General features: G+C 36.7%; 1 protein-coding gene across 1 annotated transcript in view; it reads left to right on the plus strand.

Moving 5' to 3' along the window:
• Vps13B (vacuolar protein sorting 13B) overlaps positions 1–20,292 on the plus strand; it is a 1,316,993-nt gene that overhangs the window by 877,981 nt on the left and 418,720 nt on the right. The window contains exon 35 of the mRNA XM_090406926.1: positions 8,694–8,957. Coding sequence (XP_090263052.1) covers positions 8,694–8,957 — 264 coding nt within the window. The remainder of the gene's footprint in view (positions 1–8,693; positions 8,958–20,292) is intronic.

Genomic DNA, 20,292 nt, shown 5'->3' on the forward strand with positions numbered 1-20,292 from the left:
GTTCTTCCACAATAAATTTGATTACTTTCCCACCCATTATTTTAATTAATAAATTCCTCATACGTGGCAAAGGAAGATAGGAAACGAAACATTTTCCTTTTTTTCCTGCTTTCGGCAATGTGCTCAGCAAGAAAGGGGTCACATTCACTAATTAACTCTAGACACATCATTACATTTCCATTATGCATGGAACCGAAAATGTCATCCCTTCCCTTTACAACTGCAATTAAAATAAAAACAAATGTTTTTACAACTGCAACTACTTTTAACACCGCCTTCCAGTACTTAATTTCTTCTTCCAGTTGCTGAGTTATTTGTAAGTCAATTCTCCCTGCAAAATTTGCTCTTTGTTTCAGAGCTATCAGACAGTTCATATGACTAGTTGTTTTCTCGCGATGACTCACTCGTGCTTCTGTATTTTTCCAGTCATTAAATTTACTGACAAAGTGACTATTGTCAGCTTCCCCTCCACCAAAAAGGCGACAAGGCGCACAGAAGATCTTTCCGGTACTAGGAGAGTAAACAAGAAAATCTCTTATTATTTTTTTGCCATTAATCAGATTCGGCTCAATGAGTTTCTTAGAAACGTGTCTTACTTTGTAAGGATAAGCTCTTCGTGATTTTGAAAGATCACTATCTAAATTTTGTGGAAACCCATTAACTGCGATATACTCGCATGTTACATGATTTAGAATCCACTCCGCTGGGTTATTATTCACTATCACCTGTGCTGCCAAATTGTTGGGATTTGTTGTAGGCATGTCATTTGAAACAGATTCAATTTCTGTCTCCTCAGCCACTTCTTGTTCTTTTTCCAAATCACAATTACTATTAGCAGATACCGTCGCAAAAAACTGTCTAGTTTTCTTGTCTTTGATACTACTTTGTTAATTTTCACTTCCTTTTCTTTTCTCCTATTCTTATATTCACTACCACTAAATCGCTTTCTACCATCACTCCTGTTTTAAAATTTAAATAGTAATTTAAACCACACAGGAAGTATCGCAATGATTTACACAATTTATAACTTTTTAAAAGCAAACCAATAAAACAGTATTATCTCCACTCTAATGACAACATATGACAAGGGCACTGAAAACTCTAAAAATAATTTCAGATTTAGCACGTCTTAACTGCCACAAAGATATCAGGATACTGAACTAAAGAGTTGAAGGAAGGGCAACAATTAACAATCTTAATTTGAATTCGAAATAATAAAGAAGGAAAAATTGTTACAGTTAGTAAGAATAATACCGACACATAATTAATTAGCATCAATCTCTCCTGACCGCATTCCCTATTGCTTTTATGTCATGTTACTGACAACAATACAGTAGCTTTCCATGCACGTGTCTTGGTCTGTATAGTTATGCAGAATCTGATTACATGCCAATATGCTTGCAGACTAAACTTACAATGAGGAAAAGAAAAATATTTCTCTACTTGTGAGTAGATGCGTCATATAAGGATCATGTTATAATTACAAAAATGAGAGCCTGGAAATTTTTGCCGGTCTAGGCCTGGGCCTATATGGCCTATACCTAAATATGCCACTGGCCCAATTAATGATGCAAAACAATGAAAAAGATGCAAAATTTTGCATACTTGCACATGCTAACTACCTCACTTCCTCATCATCATTGGAATGACAATTGCACAGCAGCAGCTGATGAAGCTCAGAAGAAGGCTTGGAGTATTTTCTATAGATACTCCACAACTGCAAACCTCATTGCTTTCAAATGTGCTCAAGCAAATAATCCAGAGTCAGAAGGAATCCTGTATCCAAAATACATCAGGCATAAGGAGAACAACATTTGTTGTTCTCCTTATGCCTGATGTATTTTGTCACAGACTCTCCTAAAGTCTGTGACAAAATCCAGAAAATTAAGGGAAGATATACCACCCACTAGAACCTTGAACACAATGGATGCACAAAAAAGCAAAGCAGAAAAACAACAAATCCAGTTTTCTTTGAACAGCACTGAAGAATAAACAGACCACTTGCCTTTGTGATATCCAGTTTTTTCAAGATTCTTCTGATGTTCTAACCAAAGGCTTTACCTTAACAAAATCCAGAAAATTAAGTTGTAGCACATGGGTCTGGATGTCAGATTGGTCAACTGGATTCAGGATTGGCTGTCCGATAGGTATCAGAGAGTTGTGTATGGTGGGGCAGTTTCAAGGAAGCAGAGGGTTACAAGTGGGGTCCACAGGGCTCAGTACTGGGACCTACATTGTTTAACCTTTATATCAATGACATTGTCAGTGGATTGCAAGGGAATATTCAGTTGTTTGTAGATGATGCAAAGTTGGGAAGGATTATTAGTAATAGTGCAGATGCGGCAGCCCTGCAAGAGGATTTGAATAAGCTAGATAGATGGGGAAATGAATGGGGGTATCGGTTTAATGCAGCACAATGTAAGGTCTTGAGGTTTGGGAAACATCGATGGGACACTGCATACTCTATGGGAGGAGTTATACTGGAGAAAGTAGGGGAGATAAGAGATCTGGAGTTGATGATCGATAGAAACCTGAAATTTAGGGAACATATTGCACTACTTTTGTGAAGGTAACACAGAGGATTGCTGCAATAATGAGAAGGACACTGACCTACAGAGATAAAACAGTTACCATTCCAAAAGATATATTTCGTTGATTACACCACATTTTTTATTATTCAGTTATACAAAATACTGAAATAATAGTTCCCGACAAGTTTCATAAATCATAGGATTTACATCTTCAGGGGGTAAATAGTATAACTTAAAGTTTAAACAAGAGAATTAATAAATACAAATCATAACCATCTAGCTATTCATAAACTCAAATAACAGAATGCAGATATAAAACATTATTGACGTTGAACAATACTGGACGATGTCACGTGTTCTTGTTCTCGTTCATACAGTCTGAGCTCAGATTGAGGTAGATTTTTTATTAGAGCTGACCACACTTGATGGAGAATTAAACCTTGGTTTTTATTGCATTGGGTTGGGTTTTTCAGCATATTAGCAGCTTCTTTAAATTTTCTTATATAACTGTTGTTTTCTATGTATGACATCGTCGTTTTTTGCCAGAGTACATCATGTCCAGTGGAAGTGGTATGGAAAACAAGACCTCTTTTTTGTTCTCTTTTGTATTGTACATCTTTTTGGTGTTCAGCCATGCATATTTCTCCGGATCTTCCTGTCTGTCCTACGTAGCAAATCCCGCAAGAGCAATGGATTTTGTAGACTCCTGGTTTTTTAAGAGGATGATGAGGTGGTTTTGGTGGATGTAGGAGGAATCTTGAGATTTTTTCCACAGGAAGGAAGGCTACTTTTATGTTGTGTTTGTTCATTAATTTGGCTAGCTTATCTGTAACATTTTTGATATAAAGAAGCGAGATTGCGTTTTTGTAATCCTGTTTTATTGTGTTGTTAGTTGGAGGCATTTTAAGGATTCTCTTGATGGTTTTTGTTTCATACCCATTCTGTTGGAGGATTTGTGTTAAGTATTTTAGTTCTTCATTACATCTTTCTTGTGTGCTGGAGATATTGTATGCACTGTCTCGAAGAGTTTTAATTAAGCTTATTTTTTGTGAAGGATGATGGTGTGAGGTTGCATTTAGAAATCTTCCAGTGTTTGTCGGCTTCCTATATACTGAGAAGGAGAGTTTACTTTCTTCGTTAATTTCTAATAGAATATCCAGAAAAGGAAGTTTTCTATTTTTTTTCTTGTTCTAAAGTGAATTTTATGGTGCTGTGCAAATTGTTGAGATAATCTTTGAAATTGATAAGTTCATTTGTTGTTCCATTGAATATGATGAAAATATCGTCCACATAGCGTAGCCATATTTTTGGTTTTTTATGGTAATTCTTAAGAGCATTGTTTTCAAATTTTTCCATAAATAAGTTTGCTAATACTGGTGATAATGATGAACCCATGGCCAGTCCTTCTTTTTGTTCCCAGATTCTGTCTTGATAGGTGAAAAAAAGTATTGTTTATACAATGTTTAAAGAGATTTAAGATGTCCAGAGGGAAGAGGTCTTCTAGGAGATTCAAAATTTCTTGTCTCAGGACGTTTGTAAACAAGCTAATAATGTCTAGACTTGCGAAGATGTCTATTGGACCAATATGTATATCTTTCACTTTTTCTATGAAATGTTTACTATATTTAATGAAGGAAGATGTTTTTCCTATATGTTGTGAAATTATTTTGTGGGGTATTTCGCCAAGTTGGAAGTCGGTGAATCTCTTCCATCTACTATGGGTCTTAAAGGTATATCTGTCTTATAGATCTTTGGAACACCATATATTGCTCTTGCAGGATTTGCTACGTAGGACAGACAGGAGGATCTGGAGAAATACGCATGGCTGAATACCAAAAAGACATACAATACAAAAGAGAACAAAAAAACGGGTCTTGCTTTCCATACCACTTCCACTGGGCATGATGTACTCTGGCAAAATACGACGATGTCATACATAGAAAACAAAAGTTATATAAGAAAATTTAAAGAAGCTGCTAATATGCTGAAAAACCCAACGCAATGCAACAAAAAACCAAAGTTTAATTCTCCATCAGGTGTGGTCAGCTCTAATAAAAAATCTACCTCAATCTGAGCTCAGACTGTATGAACGAGAACAAGAACACGTGACATCGTCCGGTATTTTTCAACGTCAATAACGTTTTATATCTGCATTCTGTTATTTGAGTTTATGAATAGCTAGATGGTTATGATTTGTATTTATTAATTCTCTTGTTTAAACTTTAAGTTATACTATTTACCCCCTTAAGATGTAAATCCTACGATTTACAAAACTTGTCGGGAACTATTATTTCAGTATTTTGTATAACTGAGTAATAAAAAATGTGGTGTAATCACCAAAATATATCTTTTGAACCAATTAGCCACAGAAGTTTACACCTGCAGTTATCATTCTGTTGTATAAGACCCTGATCGGACCACATATGGACTATTGTTCTCAGATTTGGTCTCCAGGATTTGAAGGGGATAAATTACCTGTGGAAAGGGTACAAAGGCAGATAACAAAGATGGTTTCAGGACTGTACAATGATAGTTATGAGGATCGGCTGAGGGAATGTGGACTGCAGAGTTTGGTGAATAGAAGAAGGAGAGGTGATATGATTGAGACTTTTAAACTGTTGAGAGGTGGTTACAGGGTTGACACTGGGGAGTTCTTTCGCTTGGTTGAATAGCGGGAAGGAGTGAAGACAAGAGGCCATCCCTGGAAGTTACAAAAAGAAACTGTGAGCAAGAAGAGGGTGAGGAGTGGTTTCTTTGCATGGAGGTTGGTTGAACCATGGAATGCATTGCCTGATGGAGTGGTGAGAGCAAGTACTTTCACTGAGTTTAAGGAGTGGTATGATAGGCTTTGTGTTTCTTGGGGGGGGGGGGGGAACCTCCCCTCAATGAGTCTTGATAGACTTTGTGTTTCTTAGGAAGGACCTCCCACGATGAGTCTTTTGACTCCATGGAGGCCTGAATAATAATAATAATAATAATAATAATAACAACATTGTCTCATGAGGCAATGTTAAGGCAAATAACAAATTAATTTGAGGAGTTGGAAGAGAGGAATGAAGCAACGATATTAGGCTTATCTTTAGGTGATGATACAATGCTATAATTAGGATAAAAACAAGGTGGGAGCACAAATGAACAAAAGTTGCATCCGACAACTTTCACATGGTACCAGAATGATCAACTGCCAGTGATACAAACAGTGAATTTTCTAAATTTAGCCCTGTTTTCTACATTTACTCCTTGGAACGATGTTTTTAAAAGTGTTGAAGGCAACCATGTATACTGCGAAGGAAGATAATGATTTCAAACCACTTGAAATAGGCTGCTGTTTGCGTTCCTTGGATTTCCTGGCACACTTCTTGGAGAACCAGAACCACTGTTTAGAATATAACGTGGGAATTTGAACAGAGTGAAGAATGAAAGCTTCTATTCTAATATGGGTTATTTCTGTAACAAGACCACAACAAACATCTGAATCTGAAGATTGAAACAGTAGTGCGACCATCGAAAGGAGGAGTGAAAGTCATGTAAGTCATCCCACTTTTGCATTGTTGTGGTACTAGAGTATACGAGATTGTAATGATTGCAGGAATTCCACCAGAGATGAAACTTGAATGAGATTATTATCTGAATTAACAAGAGGAGCAGTTACCTGAGCAAAGCACTTGGAATGAGAACTAGTTAAGAAGAGATGAGATGAGATCCAGAGTGTTGGGTGAGTGGATTGTTGGAATTCTGGTAGGGAGATAAATGAACTGCTTTAGATCATTGTTTACAGCAAAAAATATTGTACTTATAAGTGCTATCATTCCATATCCTATAAAGAATATTACTTGGATAACCAAGTAAGCCAACAAAGTTTGCATGTGAAGTTGTGGCAGCTTGTACATAAGCACTGCGACACTGCAGCACCCCCAACGAAAAGAAAAAAATGAAAAAAAATTAATTTTGTTTGTGTTTATAAATAATAACAATGCTTACAACATTATATAAATGCAATACAACATTTTAAAGGTTACAGCTTATGTTTCAATATTGATTGAATAGTAGTTAATAATTGGAATTGTTTGATTAAAGCTTTAGATTATGAAACAAATGCACTGCGATCTAACGCAGTGTCGGAATTATCACGTTCTATTAGTTCCTGCTAGACTCGCTGATATTCATTTGCACTTGTCACTGCACGTAACAAGTGAATCCAACACTCGTTGAGCAGTGTCACTACAGATAAATTGCGTGCTTGTTATTTCTGTGAGATACAAAACTTTTATTATTGGTGTGTGTGTGTGTTTGTGGTGGGGGCAAAATATTTTTGGTAAATCTTATTTTATTCTGTTAAAATAACATAATTATTTATTATAGATAAGGATTTTATTTTCAAATAATATTTTTAATAGAGCAAATTTTTTTAATATGTAAATTTACTTATTAATAAATTGGTTACTGATTAGAAAAAATGAATTATGTTTCTTATTTTGTATATGCAGCACCCCCCCCCACACACACACTTAAAATTTTCACCTGCTGCCACTGATGTGAAGTATTTTCACAAGTAGGCTACTATATAGAGATATATAGGATCTCATGAAGCAAAGCACACGTCCTTTTGGATGTGTATAATGCATTATTGGAAGGGCACTGCCCAGACTGGTTTTGTCATTTATTGAGGTGAAAAAGTATAGGGGTGTTCAACATAGGCCTAGAAAGTATAGGGGTGCAAGAGAGCCTGATAGTATTAGGAGAAAGAAAAGACAAATGAATAGTATGAGAGAAAGAGAAAATGCTTCAGCTATTTTATATATCATCATGTAGCCATAGACAATCATTTTTATTTCTCATCACTGTCATGCAGCTGAACAACCAAAAAACCAGTCGAAACTAAAGTGCATAAATGACTGATACCCAGGTGGTTAGTCTTATCTAAGTTAAATGCATCGAGTTGGCCTTCTCTGACTGGGATTGCTCTCAGTCATCCCTACAAGACCATAGTGAGCTGTGAAGATGGACCATTTAAAAAACTTTTCATAGTAAAAATAGACAGAATTTTATCTCCTTGAGATGGTGAATATTACATAATGTGGGTGGTCTACACCACCTAGCCAAAAATTTGGTTACTCCTAGAATGCTTCTTTCTAATTACAAAAATCATCTGACTGAACAATAAAATTTCTATAACATAATATTATATTATGGAAGCATTTGTATATCATATTACTGGTTTTCAAATTTATGTTTTTTCCTTACTTACCATAAATGGTATTTTAATTCATTAATTATAAAAATCAAAATTCTCGTCCCATTGCTAGGTGGGGGAGATGTGTTATTGTGAAAAAAAGAAGAACCTGTTCTGCTGTAAGCAGTGGAATGGCCCAACACATTACATTATCTGTTCCAAATATGCAGGACAAGAGGGCTACTGCAGAATGCATGCTCTACTGTTTCCAGATATCTGAAACAGATATCAAAGATTGAACAATTTGAGGTCTCATAAGTGGGAACCAGATCCAGAAGAGATACCAAGGTTGAAGTAATGTAGAGGTCATATATTTCCCTTATACACATAGTGAAAATTGTATTACCTTATTATTAAAATACTCTGGATTTAAGATAATTATAGAAAGTTTTTTCCACCAGGTTATAAATTAGATTTTAAATTAAATTACTCTAAATTACATTTAGAGTATTTTAATAATAAGGTGAGACACCTTTTTACTGCTTGTGTATTGGAAATATGTGATTCTTCGCTACTTCAACCTTGGTGTCTCTTCTTGGTCTAGCTCCTACTGACAAAACCTGAATAAAGTGTGAAACTGGTCTGGGTAGTGGTCCTTTCTATAATGCATAGCATTACACATCTCCAAAAGGATATGCACTTTGCATTATTGGATACTAAGGCAATTGACAGTCTCTATGTACAAGTATCCTAGTCATAAAGCTGCTTCACATGCAAACTTTGTTTGTTTATACTGGAATAAGGATTAAACAAAAATATAATTCTTGGCAACTTTAGTTTATATTATATTTTGTGATATATTTTTCTTTATTTACTAACTGCTTTATTCAAAATATCATGAAGCAGTTTTCATGATGATTTAAATATTTATTGGAAAATTTATTGTAATTTGTACTGTATCTTTAAGGTTTTTTTTTTATTCTCTTTAGATTATTATAGATGGCCACTTTCACATATCAAATCGTTTAAGTCAGCCACTAGAAGTGAAGCTTTTGCCTTCATCCACACATGCACAAAGTGGGCATAACTATAAAGTTTCAACTAGTTTAGGTGCATATGCAACACTACCATCTTACTTAGTAGAACACCAGTATTTCAAAATACTTCGTGTACGACTTCTTGAAGATGACAGGTCATGGTCACAGGAAGTAATGATAGCTATGAAAGACCTTCCTCAAAGTCATTTAGTAGCAGTAAGTTATATAAATTTTATATGTTTTATTTGGTTGATGATTCCAAATTCAGGAGACTTGTTCAACCCACTATATTAAATAGATAGTAGGGTTGGTAAAAATTTTATTTTATTTTATTTTATTCACAACAGAGTTAAATCTGTTATACATCAGGACCAGATATTGGTTAATGGTTACATAATAACTTAAATTCAGTTTAAATGTATTTACTAAGTTTTAACCTTGACATTAAGGTCATTATCTGGATTATGCACTTATATATGAAAGTAGACAAACTATACTATACCATACTAAAGAGTAAACTATATATGTCATATATATCATCGTATTATATATTGTGAAATATTTCCCTACTGTTTATATGCTACTGTTTGGGGGTAGGGGTTATTTTTAGTCGAGGAAAAATAGAAAATACAATATGAAAAATAGTCTAAATTCTTTGTTTATCAGAGAAAACATAGATATAGAAACACACATAAGTGGAAATTTGTCAATTATTAACTCCTCACAGACATCAGATGTCACCTAATCTGTAAAACACAATAATGTATATAGGTGGGTAATTTTTGCCTGACACTACTCCCACCTCTATCATACCCAGATGGCTCAATTGCAACATCAACCACAGAAAAAGCTAACCTCCTAGCCTCACACTTTGCCGCCAATGCACACATAACTGACAATGGTAAATGCCCTCCGGTCATTCCAACTGCCCAATGTGCAATGGCCCTCCTGTATCCTTTAGGATACAGGGGGGCATTGCATGTTGTCAAAAAGATATCATAAACCTATTGCTAAATTAGACACAAAAAAGTCTCCTGGCCCTGATGGCATTCCTCGAATTGTCCTGAAGGTCTGTGCAACAGAACTGATTCCTATCCTATGCCGTCTGTACACACTCTCTTACTCCACTGGTATATATCCCAAAGACTAGAAATTGGCCCACATTCAACCCATTCCTAAAAAAGGGTGATAAATCACTGCCATCTAACTACCACCCTATCTCACTCACTTCAGTCCTATCTAAAGGTGAAAACCATCAATTCTCAACTCCTCTACCTCAAAGGTACCCAACTATTGAACCACCACCAGTACGGATTCCATCAAAACTGATCAACAGGAGATCCACTCTCATACATCACCCATCTCTGGACAAATGCCATGGAGAAATTCGGTGAATCCTAAGTAGTTGCACTTGATATCTCTAAAGCCTTTGACTGGGTTTGGCACAAAGGCTTACTAAGCAAACTCCCATCATTTGGACTGTCTCAGGACTTCTGCAGATGGATTGCCAGCTTCCTGTCTGGACGAACACTATGTGTGATGGTAGATGACTCCCTATCCTCTCACCATCCAACTAATGCTGGGGTCCCACAAGGTTCAGTTCAGTTTGTCAAATGAGAGGTTATCAGTGACCTCTCATTTGACAAACTCTACTCTACACAACTCACTTTGACCCACAGAACATCAACCACCACTGCCTTTAATTCTGATCTCCAAGCCATCCTTCAATGGGGCTCAGATAACCTCATCAACTTCAACGCTAGTAAAAACCAGTTCTGTCTTGTTTCTCACAAAAAAGAACAATTTTCCCCCAACATTGTTTTTGATAACACTCAAATTCCCAGACAAGATGAGATTTCTCTTATCATAATTACCCTGACATCAAGACTCTCTTGGCATAAACACATCACAACCATTGCATCCTCAGCTTCCAAAAAACTAGGTTTTCTCTTTCGCTCAAAACGCTCCTTCACCTCTAAACAGCTGTTAGCATTATACAAATCACAAATCCACCCAGCTATTGAATACTGCTCTCACATTTGGAGTGGGCTCCTAAAAGCTCCCTCAAAATTCTTGACTCAATACAGAAGAGAGCAATTAGACTGATAAATGACCCATCTCTCACCAACTTGCTCCCCTCACTTTCACATAGACGCTTGGTCTCTGCGACTTGTATATTCTATAAATATTTCCATGGGAAATGTTCATCTGAAACAGCATCAATAATTCTCCCACTCTGTACTAAGCCCATTGAAACATGTACAGCTACTGCCCAACATCCTTTCACAGTACACCTTGAAACCCACAGAACAAGTTTCTTTTCCTCCTCCTCCATCCCTGCTACTGCGGTACTGTGGAATAGTCTTCCCCCGACGTATTTCCCAAGGAATACAACATACAGGCTTTCATATCAAATGTAAACAAGTTTCTCCTTTTCCAACCCACTACCCATATACTAATGTACTATAGGTTGACCAGCCAATCTCTCGTATATGGGGAATATACGAGAGATTGAGGGAGCTTTTAGGAGCCCACTCCAAATGTGAGAGCAGTATTCAATAGGAAATATGGGGATGATCATGTAGTCTTGATTTGGGAGATTGCCAGATATGCAAAATTTTCTGTTTAGAAGGGATATATATATATATATATATATATATATTGTTTTATGAAAAAAATTGAATGACTAGAACCGAGATTTAATTAAAAAGGTTTTAATATAAACACACTACTAGTTTTGGCCTGTAACAGCCTTCTTCAGGTGACATTATAAAAGAAAAAACACTAAACATTGAGGGTTAAAAGACTATGAACAACATAGACAGTCTTTATACATAATTAGCATTAAAATGTTGTAGTTGTATTTGAAGCTGTTCTTTCATTTGTTGCATTGTTGGGAGAGTGCGTGCTTGCTGCATCACGTGAACGCCAGTACATGATTACAGCTGAATGACTATCCGGGAGGTTGTAGCTTAAGTTGTTATTTAGATGAACAGGATTGAAGATGATTTCTCTCGATTCCACAATTTTTCTCTCTATTTCGTCACTGCAACGGAAGAGAAAGAAACGAAAGTCATTCAGCTGTAATCATGTACTGGCGTTCACGTGATGCAGCAAGCATGCACTCTCCCAACAATGCAACAAATGAAAGAACAGTTTCAAATACAACTACAACGTTTTAATGCTAATTATGTATAAAGACTGTCTATGTTGTTCATAGTGTTTTAACCCTCAATGTTTAGTGTTTTTTCTTTTATAATGTCACCTGAAGAAGGCTGTTACAGGCCAAAACTAGTAGTGTGTTTATATTAAAACCTTTTTAATGAAATCTCGGTTCTAGTCATTCAATTTTTTTCATAAAACCATGTATGTTAACCGAGTCAATGATCATTCTGTCATATATATATATATATACAGGGTGTTCGGGATAAATTTGACATATTTATAATTAATTATATTTTTCCGTAAGTTACATGTATTAACACACACTTCTCTTCATTTAAAAGTTTGGACCCTTCTTCATTCATATACAAGATGTCAGAAAGGATGGATAGCTGGAACCCACCTGAATCATGGAAGAGAATAACTTGTATCATGATGATTCGTGCCCGCCATCAAAATAAGGATATTACGACTGCTGCCCAATGCTCCCTGAATACAGTAAAAACAATCAGGAATGAACTAGAGACTTGCAATGGTGACTACGAGGATGTAGCAAGAAGAAAGATCCCTAGCAGACGATCTGATTGCGTTCGTACAGCAGAATTCCTCGCAAATCTGCAGGAACAGGTGTTGAAGAACCCTGGCATTGGAATTCGGGCTTTGTTCGTGGAGTTGCTAACTGTAGTCAAGCCCTGGATAACAAGGGTAGCCAATGGTAGGCCGTATGTATGGCAGCAGGATTCGGCCCCTTGCCACACCTCTGGGAAAAGTCAAAAATGGTTGTCTGAAAATTTCTACGACTTCACCAGTCCAAATGTTTGGCCTCCAAACTCCCCAGACCTTAACCCCATGGATTATTTTGTATGGGGCGCAGTTGAAAAAGACACCAATCGCACTTCCAGTAATACAAAAGCCCAGTTAATGGATAAAATTAAAACAGTTTTTGCGGCCCTTCCCAGGGAGACTGTAGCATCAGCTTGTTCGAGGTTCCGAAGCAGAATTGAAGCTGTGATCGATGCTAATGGTGGTTATTTTGAGTAAATCTTGTTGATAGTATTGTAATTAACTCTGCCTGTAATGTTTTTTTGTCAATTCATTAAATTTAATAGATACAAAGAAGATTTTCTTTTTCCTTACGAAACTGTCAAATTTATCCCGAACACCCTGTATATATATAGAATTGCAAAGCAGGTGATTATCGCAAACTGAGGAATCAGCTTTCAGCAGTGCCACAGCATAAGAGTTTGACGGGGAGAGATGTTGATAGTGAATGAGAGGTTGTCAAGGGATATTTGATTGTATACCTAGAAATAGAAGGATAAATCAGGTAAGAGTTAAATGGATGAATAGCCTCATTAATCAAGAAGTTGCAGACAAAGTTTTGGAGATAATATAAAGAAAAAGGTGATCAGCAGGCCCATGAGCAGCACAAGGTACAGGCAAGAAGGGTGACCTGTATGTAAACTAAGGCCAAAACTAATTGTGAGAAAAAAGCTAACTGATGAAGCTAATAGAAATTCTATAGGGCTTTCACTATATGACAAGTAAAAGAAATGAAGGATTAATTATCGAAGGATGACTTTACAAGTGTTGATGATGAAGTATGCAGAACCAAACCAAATAGTTGAATTACTCTGTGAACATTATGCATGGGTGTACCATCTAGGCAGTGATGTTGCAATCAGATGTGATATTGATTGATGTGAGAGTAGAGGGTGAAGAACTGGAAGTGCTTAAAATATTGCAGAACCTCAATGCAAACACAGTTAAGGGATTAGATAGTATATTGGCCTATGTATAACAAGAATGTGCAAGAGAATTATCAGCTCCTCTGACCAAGCTGTTTAATTTAAACTTCAGTACTGGGGAGGTGCCAATGGAGTAGGCAAAACTGTTTCATTGCATGAATGGGGCTCCAAGATAGAAGTAGCAAATTATTGGTCAATCAGCATCTCAAGAGTGGTGGTTAAGGTATTGGAGAAAGTGGTGAAAGACAGAATTCAGGACTGGATGGATAGGAAAATGTTACTCAATAAGGAGTGACAACATGGTTTTGTGAAGAATAAGTTTTGCCTTAGTAATTTGCTTACTTTTTATAATAAAGTGACAATATAGTTGGATAAGGGAAATGGCTACTCAGTGATATTGCTAGACTTTGCATTTGATAGGATTCTACATAGAACTCTGTTGAATAAATTGGAGCAAATGGGGATGGAAATGAATCTGGTGATTTGGATTAGATGATGGCTGATAGACAGATATCAAAGTGTAGTCTGTGGAGGAATTGACTCCAGGAGAAGGCAGGTGACCAATAGTGTACCTCTGGGCTCAGTATTTGGTCCTCTGTTGTTTTTGTTTAATTTTGTGCATGAGTGATATGGAAAATGATTTGACAGAAATATTAGTAGCTTCATGATGATGATGATGCTAAAATGGGAAGACTGATGGTAAATGAAGGTGATACAGAGATCCTGCAGGAAAACTTAAATAGACTAGTGGTATGGGCAGAGGTAAATGGCTGCCAGTTTAATATGGTCAAATGTAAGGTAATGGATGCACTTTGGAAAGAACAGATCACAAGCTATGTACTATATTGATGGGACTGAACTACATGAAATTGATGAGGCCAAGGGACTTGGGGGTTATTGTGGAGAGGGAGTCAAAGTTTATGGACCATATTGTGAAGATAGCCAAAAACAGTTCATCAGATTACATGGGTGTTGAAGAACACACTAACAAACAAATATAGAGAGTTTATTGTTTCTATATATAAAGCTTTTAATAAGGCCACATCTGACTACTGCATGCAGATCTGGACACGATTCTTTGGAGGATGAAAAAGTGGTGGAGAGGATCCAGAAGCATGTGAAGATTGTGCAGGTCTATGGAATACTCCTGATGAGAATAGATTTTGAAGAGCTTCAAAAAAACTTGCTGATAGGCAGAATAAAGGTGACATGATAGAAGTAGGGGTACACATCAATTTCCTGATATGTACCCCCCCCCAGTGATGTTCAGGTTACTATGACAGCACGACATGATTAAGTTTACATTATTGTTAATCTCCTATCAACAATTTTCCTCCAAATCAATCTCTTACTTGTGAGCATTCCAATATTGTCGTATCTAACATTTCATGCTTCTAAGGCCCTTCTGACTAAGTCAGTCGACCTAGACTTTGGGCTTCTTTTGGGTCTCTTTCCTTCCATTTCAGCATCAAACGCTCATTTTGCTATCCTATTTAAGTGGCCATATCACCTTAGATTAGTCTTCTGCACATTCTTGAATGCTAATAGTATCCAATTCCTTTCTAATATCTTCATTTTTAATATGATTCTGCCATTGTTGCCATTAGGTTATTACCCAAATTTTTCTCAGAACTCTCATATCTGTGGTCTCTAGTCTTTCATTAAGTGTTTTATTTCTAACCCAGCTATCAGATCAGATCAGATCTATGATTTAAAACTGGTTAGAACACTGTCTTGTATACTACTATAATAAATTTAGTGTAATCCTTTATCCAAGTGTGTGCAAACAAAGTTTGCACCTGAAAGTATCTTCAGGACTGGGGTAAAGTGGTACAACACCGGGCAACTCCTTGCAAAGGTGGAGCAAGCTACCAACACTCCTATCTCAGTATCCCCCATAATGCAAAACACATCTCTTTGCGGATATGTATAATGTTATGCATTAAGGGAAGGGCCACTACCCAGACTAGTTTCGACCTTTATTGAGGTCTCTTCAGTGGGAGCCAGGCCCAAGTGGAGATACCAGGCAGAAGCATTAGCAAGGTCATCTCCTCCTATAGGATAATGTTTTGCATTATGGGAGATACTGAGATAGGAGTGTTGGTAGCTTGCTCCACCTTTGCAAGGAGTTGCCTGGTGTTGTACCACTTTACCCAGTCCTGAAGATACTTTCAGGCACAAACTTTGTTTGCACACACTTGGATAAAGGATTAAACTAAATTTATTATAGTCTGACCAAGTGAAAAATAAACTTTCAACATTGTATACTACTAATTTGGTGTTTTTGGCTAATTTCTCTCTTATTCCATATAAATTTATTCAGCTTGCTATCCACTATACATCTTTATTGTGTATTGTCTATTTCCATATTTAGCCTGCCATCTTCACTAAAAACTAAGCTTAAATAGCTGAAATATTTTACTTGTTTTCCATTTAGAATGCAGCCGAAGTTTTCTCTATACCTGTCTATTTTCATAGTTTTGGTCTTTTTAAGGCTGATTTTCATGCCAGACTTGTTGCAGCTGTTATTCAGTTTAGTTAGAGAATTCTAGAGATTTCCACTCTATGTGTATAGGAATACAACATCATTTGCATAAAGCAAAGAGCTAACTTTGACATCTCCATTTCTAATTTATTTACAAATTTGTTGAAATTAGAGCTCAGTATAGTAACTGGCAAAGGAAAGATGGCAGTGGCTTTGTCCATGCAGAATTCAATTTCGATTTCAGGCGTTTTATGAAATGTATTGATTATATAAATAAATTGTGGATATTAAAGGTGGATAGAAGGAGAGTGTGTGTGTGTGTGTGTGTGTGTGTGTGTGTGTGTGTGTGTGTGTGTGTGTGTGTGTGTGTGTGTGTGTGTGTGTGTGTGTGTGTGTGTGCAGTGTAAGCCAAATGAGGATTTGGTGAGTGCTAATATCTTGATAACTGAAAGTGTTAGTATTGAGAATGCCGCGAGAATGATGAATGATCATCTGATAGAAAAGTACAGTGTAAAAGAGCAGCGAAAAAATATTTAAAACGTTTTGAAAAAGAGAATGAGCTATCTGAGAAACTAAACTGAGATGATGGTAAGAAAGACGAAAGTGATGCGAATGTGGAAGAAGTGAAAAAACAAAGTTCAGTTAAACATAAGGTGTCGAGTGGCATTGACTGCAAACAAACATGTATGGCTGGCAACAAAATTGAGAGAATGAATGAGAGTGAAAGTGTGATGCAAGGTTCGAAAATTTGAAAGAAAGAATGACAGCAAAAATGTGACATAAGGTTCAATATTTGAAACTTCAAAAGAATGAATGACCACAAAAATACGATGCAAGATTTGTAAGTTGAGTTAATTAAGATGAGACAAGAGATGAAATGAATGCAGAATGAAGTTAAGAAAATTCAAGATATGCATGGAAGAGTGAAAATCATGAAAACAAATTATGTTAGTATAAAAGAGGTAATAAAAGACCAGAGAGTGGCATTGCATTGTGATTCAATTATTAAAGGTGTACTGGATGAGAGGATTCACAGTGTATATGTTTAACTGGAGATAAAATGAGTAGAGTGATTGAGGCATTAGATAGATATGAAAAGTAAGAGAGCAGAAGAGTTGGTAGTTGTAATAGATACAAATGACTTGACTGCTAACAAAGAACGCTTTAGATTGGATATTAGGAAGTTGTTGAGATGGATAAAAGAGAATAATGTGATAGGAAAGGTAGTAAGCATTTTGCCCAGGTATGTGACTATGGTAAGATGAGGCAGAGAGCAAGGATTATGAATGATATGTTAGTGGAAATGTGTGGAGAAAGGAGTGCAGTTTGCTAATGTGTTTTGAATGAGTTTGAAGGAAAGTGAACTGTATGGGTGCAACAAACTGAATTTGATGATTTTGGTATGAGTCACTTGAAAAGACTGCTGCTGGAAGGTAGAGAAATGAGTGAAGAGAACGAAGCTGATCAAGTGGGAATTGATGTGTAAGAGCTGGAGAGTAAGACAGGAGAGATTGAAAGGTGGTTATGAATGAAGAAGTAAGGGGCATGAGTATAGAGAATGAGAGAACAAGTGTGAAAGACAGACAAGGAAACAGGAATGCTCAGGATGGACAGAGGAACACAACTTGAGGTAGATGCTCGAAAAGGATGTGAATGCATGTATAGACAAAATGGGACCATTTCCCATTTTGTCTATACATGCATTGACAAAATGGGAAAGCATGTATAGACAAAATGGGAAATGGTCATCTCTTTCCCATTTTGTGAATGCATGTATAGACAAAATGGGAAAGAGATGACCTGGGATCAAGGGAAAGGGGTTGGATCTGAAGAAGGTTAGAAGATGAATAAGGAGAAAAAGAAATAGCTCAAGTTAAGCATGGAGAAGTCACATCAAATAAGTGGTATCAGTGGAACTAGCTATTGATCCAGGAATAATTTGCTGTGTTTGCTTTCTTATACTTCTAGCATTTGTGTACACAAATGATGAAATGGCTGCATTAATTGAGTAATCTGTTCATCCAAAAATTGTTGGAATAAGTGAGACATGGTTGGATGAGGACAACATCCTGGCAGGAATAGAGATGGAAAAGTATGATGATGTGTTCGTGAGGATAGAAAGGATAAAAAGGGAGGGGAGTGCTATTTATGAAACATTTATGTACATACAAAGTGGAGATGAAAGAGGGAAATAGTGCCAGTGATTTTGAAGAAGTATGATGTGAGATAGAGGTGAACAGAATGAAATACTTAGTTGGATGTTGTTATAAACCTAGTATTGTGGATGGTGTGCACAATAAAATGGTATGCAAATAAAAAAAAGGATGATCATTATGGCCAATATTAATTAGCAACTGGAAGTAATGAAAATGAGTTTTTGATGGAAAACTACCTCAGACAGTATGTAACAGAGGTCACATGAGGATTGAGGGTCTTGGATTTGATCATCTCATCAGAGGATGTAATTATAAATGAGATGTCAGATCACCCTCCAGTTGGTGAGAGTGACCATGAAGTGATTACCTGGGTAGTTGCTAGCAGTATGAAGACCTCTGTGAAAAAAGGGTATATATGGAACTACAAGGTGGGTGATTGTGAGCTCAGGGGACAGCTTGCAGGTCTAGCATAGAATGAGGAGTTAGCTGGAAAAGAGATCAATGCAGCTTGGGGGGGGGGGGGATATTCAAAAAACTATCTAGTAGAAGCAGTGTCTTCAGTGTATTACAAGGGTCAGAAGGTTAAATACAGTAGGTGTGAAATGAATGGATGAAGAGATTAAGCACGCAATACAGAGAAAAAAGGCATTATGGAAGCAGCATAAGAGAAGTGGTAATAACCAATTCCATGAGGATTACAAAGACCAGACAAGGAGAATGACTTGGTTGGTTGGTAAGGATAGCAAAAGTGAAGTATGAGCAGAAGTTAGCTAATGAAGTCAAAAAGAATCCTAGAGAGTTCTTTCGATATGTTGCCAACAAAAAAAAAAAAGAATAATTATGGAAGAATGAAATTGATTGGAGATAATGGTATAAGGACAGTTGCTGCAGAAGATATAGTGGAGATACTTAATGAGCAGTTCATAAAGGTCTTTCATTCTTGTGAATGTAACATCATGGCGAGATTGAGAGCAGTTGATGATGGGGGAGGAGAGACTGACTGTAAGTGAGCAAGAGGTGTATGGAAAATTGAGCAAACTTTATGTTAATAAGGAATAAAGAGTAAATAGAATAAAGGAGATTCTTTTTCCATTTTATAGGGCTTTGATTTGGCCACATACACTCACACACACATGGACTACTGTGCACAGATATGGTCACCTGGTTTTCAAAAGGATGAAGAGATGTTGGAAAGGGTCCAGAGATGATTGACTGAGGCAGTTTCTAATCTCTGAAGTGTCAAATATGAAATAAGTTGAGAAGATACAATTTATAGAGTCTGGTGGATAGGAGGAAGAGGGGTAATATGATAGAGACCTACAAGTTAGTTAGGGGTTGCTATAGGATCAAGGTTTGAGAAGTTTTACAGAAAACGGTGGGAGATCAGGTGAGAACCAGAGGTCATCCCTGGAAGCTGTATAATGAGGGGTGTGAGCAGGGGAGTAGTGAGAAGCAGGTTTTTTGCATGCAGAGTTGTGAATGATTGGAATGCTTTGCCTGAGAGTGTGGTGTCTGCAGAGAATTTGAGTGTGTTTAAGGCTATGTGTGATGAGCTATGTGTATGCAAAAGGACCTAAATGAGTCTTTGACTCCATGGGTCATGAGAAATAATAATAATATCAGGCTTGATGCCACTTTCTTTCATAATGTGATCCATGTAGATCATGAATAAGAGTGCAGAAAATGTGCATTCTTGTCTTAGCCCTGATTTTTACATCAAAAAGGATCTTTCTGTATTTCCTTCAATTCTAACTATTGATTGAAAACTTAAATATAGACTATGTATTGCTCTGTATAATGTCTTTCACCCCATATAATTGTTGTGTCTTGAAAAGGTTTTCTCTGGGCACCTTGTCGTGTACCTTTTCCAGATCTTCAAAACTTAATAAATGGCTCAAGTTAAGCACTGAGAAGTCACATCAAATAAGTGGTATCAGTGGAAAGGGTCCAGGAAAGGCTCCTATCCATGCAGCAACGCTTACACAGACACTTCCATACAA

This window comes from Typopeltis vanoorti, chromosome 17 (assembly GCF_054136105.1).
Source record: "Typopeltis vanoorti isolate ZY-2024b chromosome 17, IOZ_Tvanoo_1.0, whole genome shotgun sequence".
NCBI classification, from domain to species: Eukaryota; Metazoa; Arthropoda; class Arachnida; order Uropygi; family Thelyphonidae; genus Typopeltis; species Typopeltis vanoorti.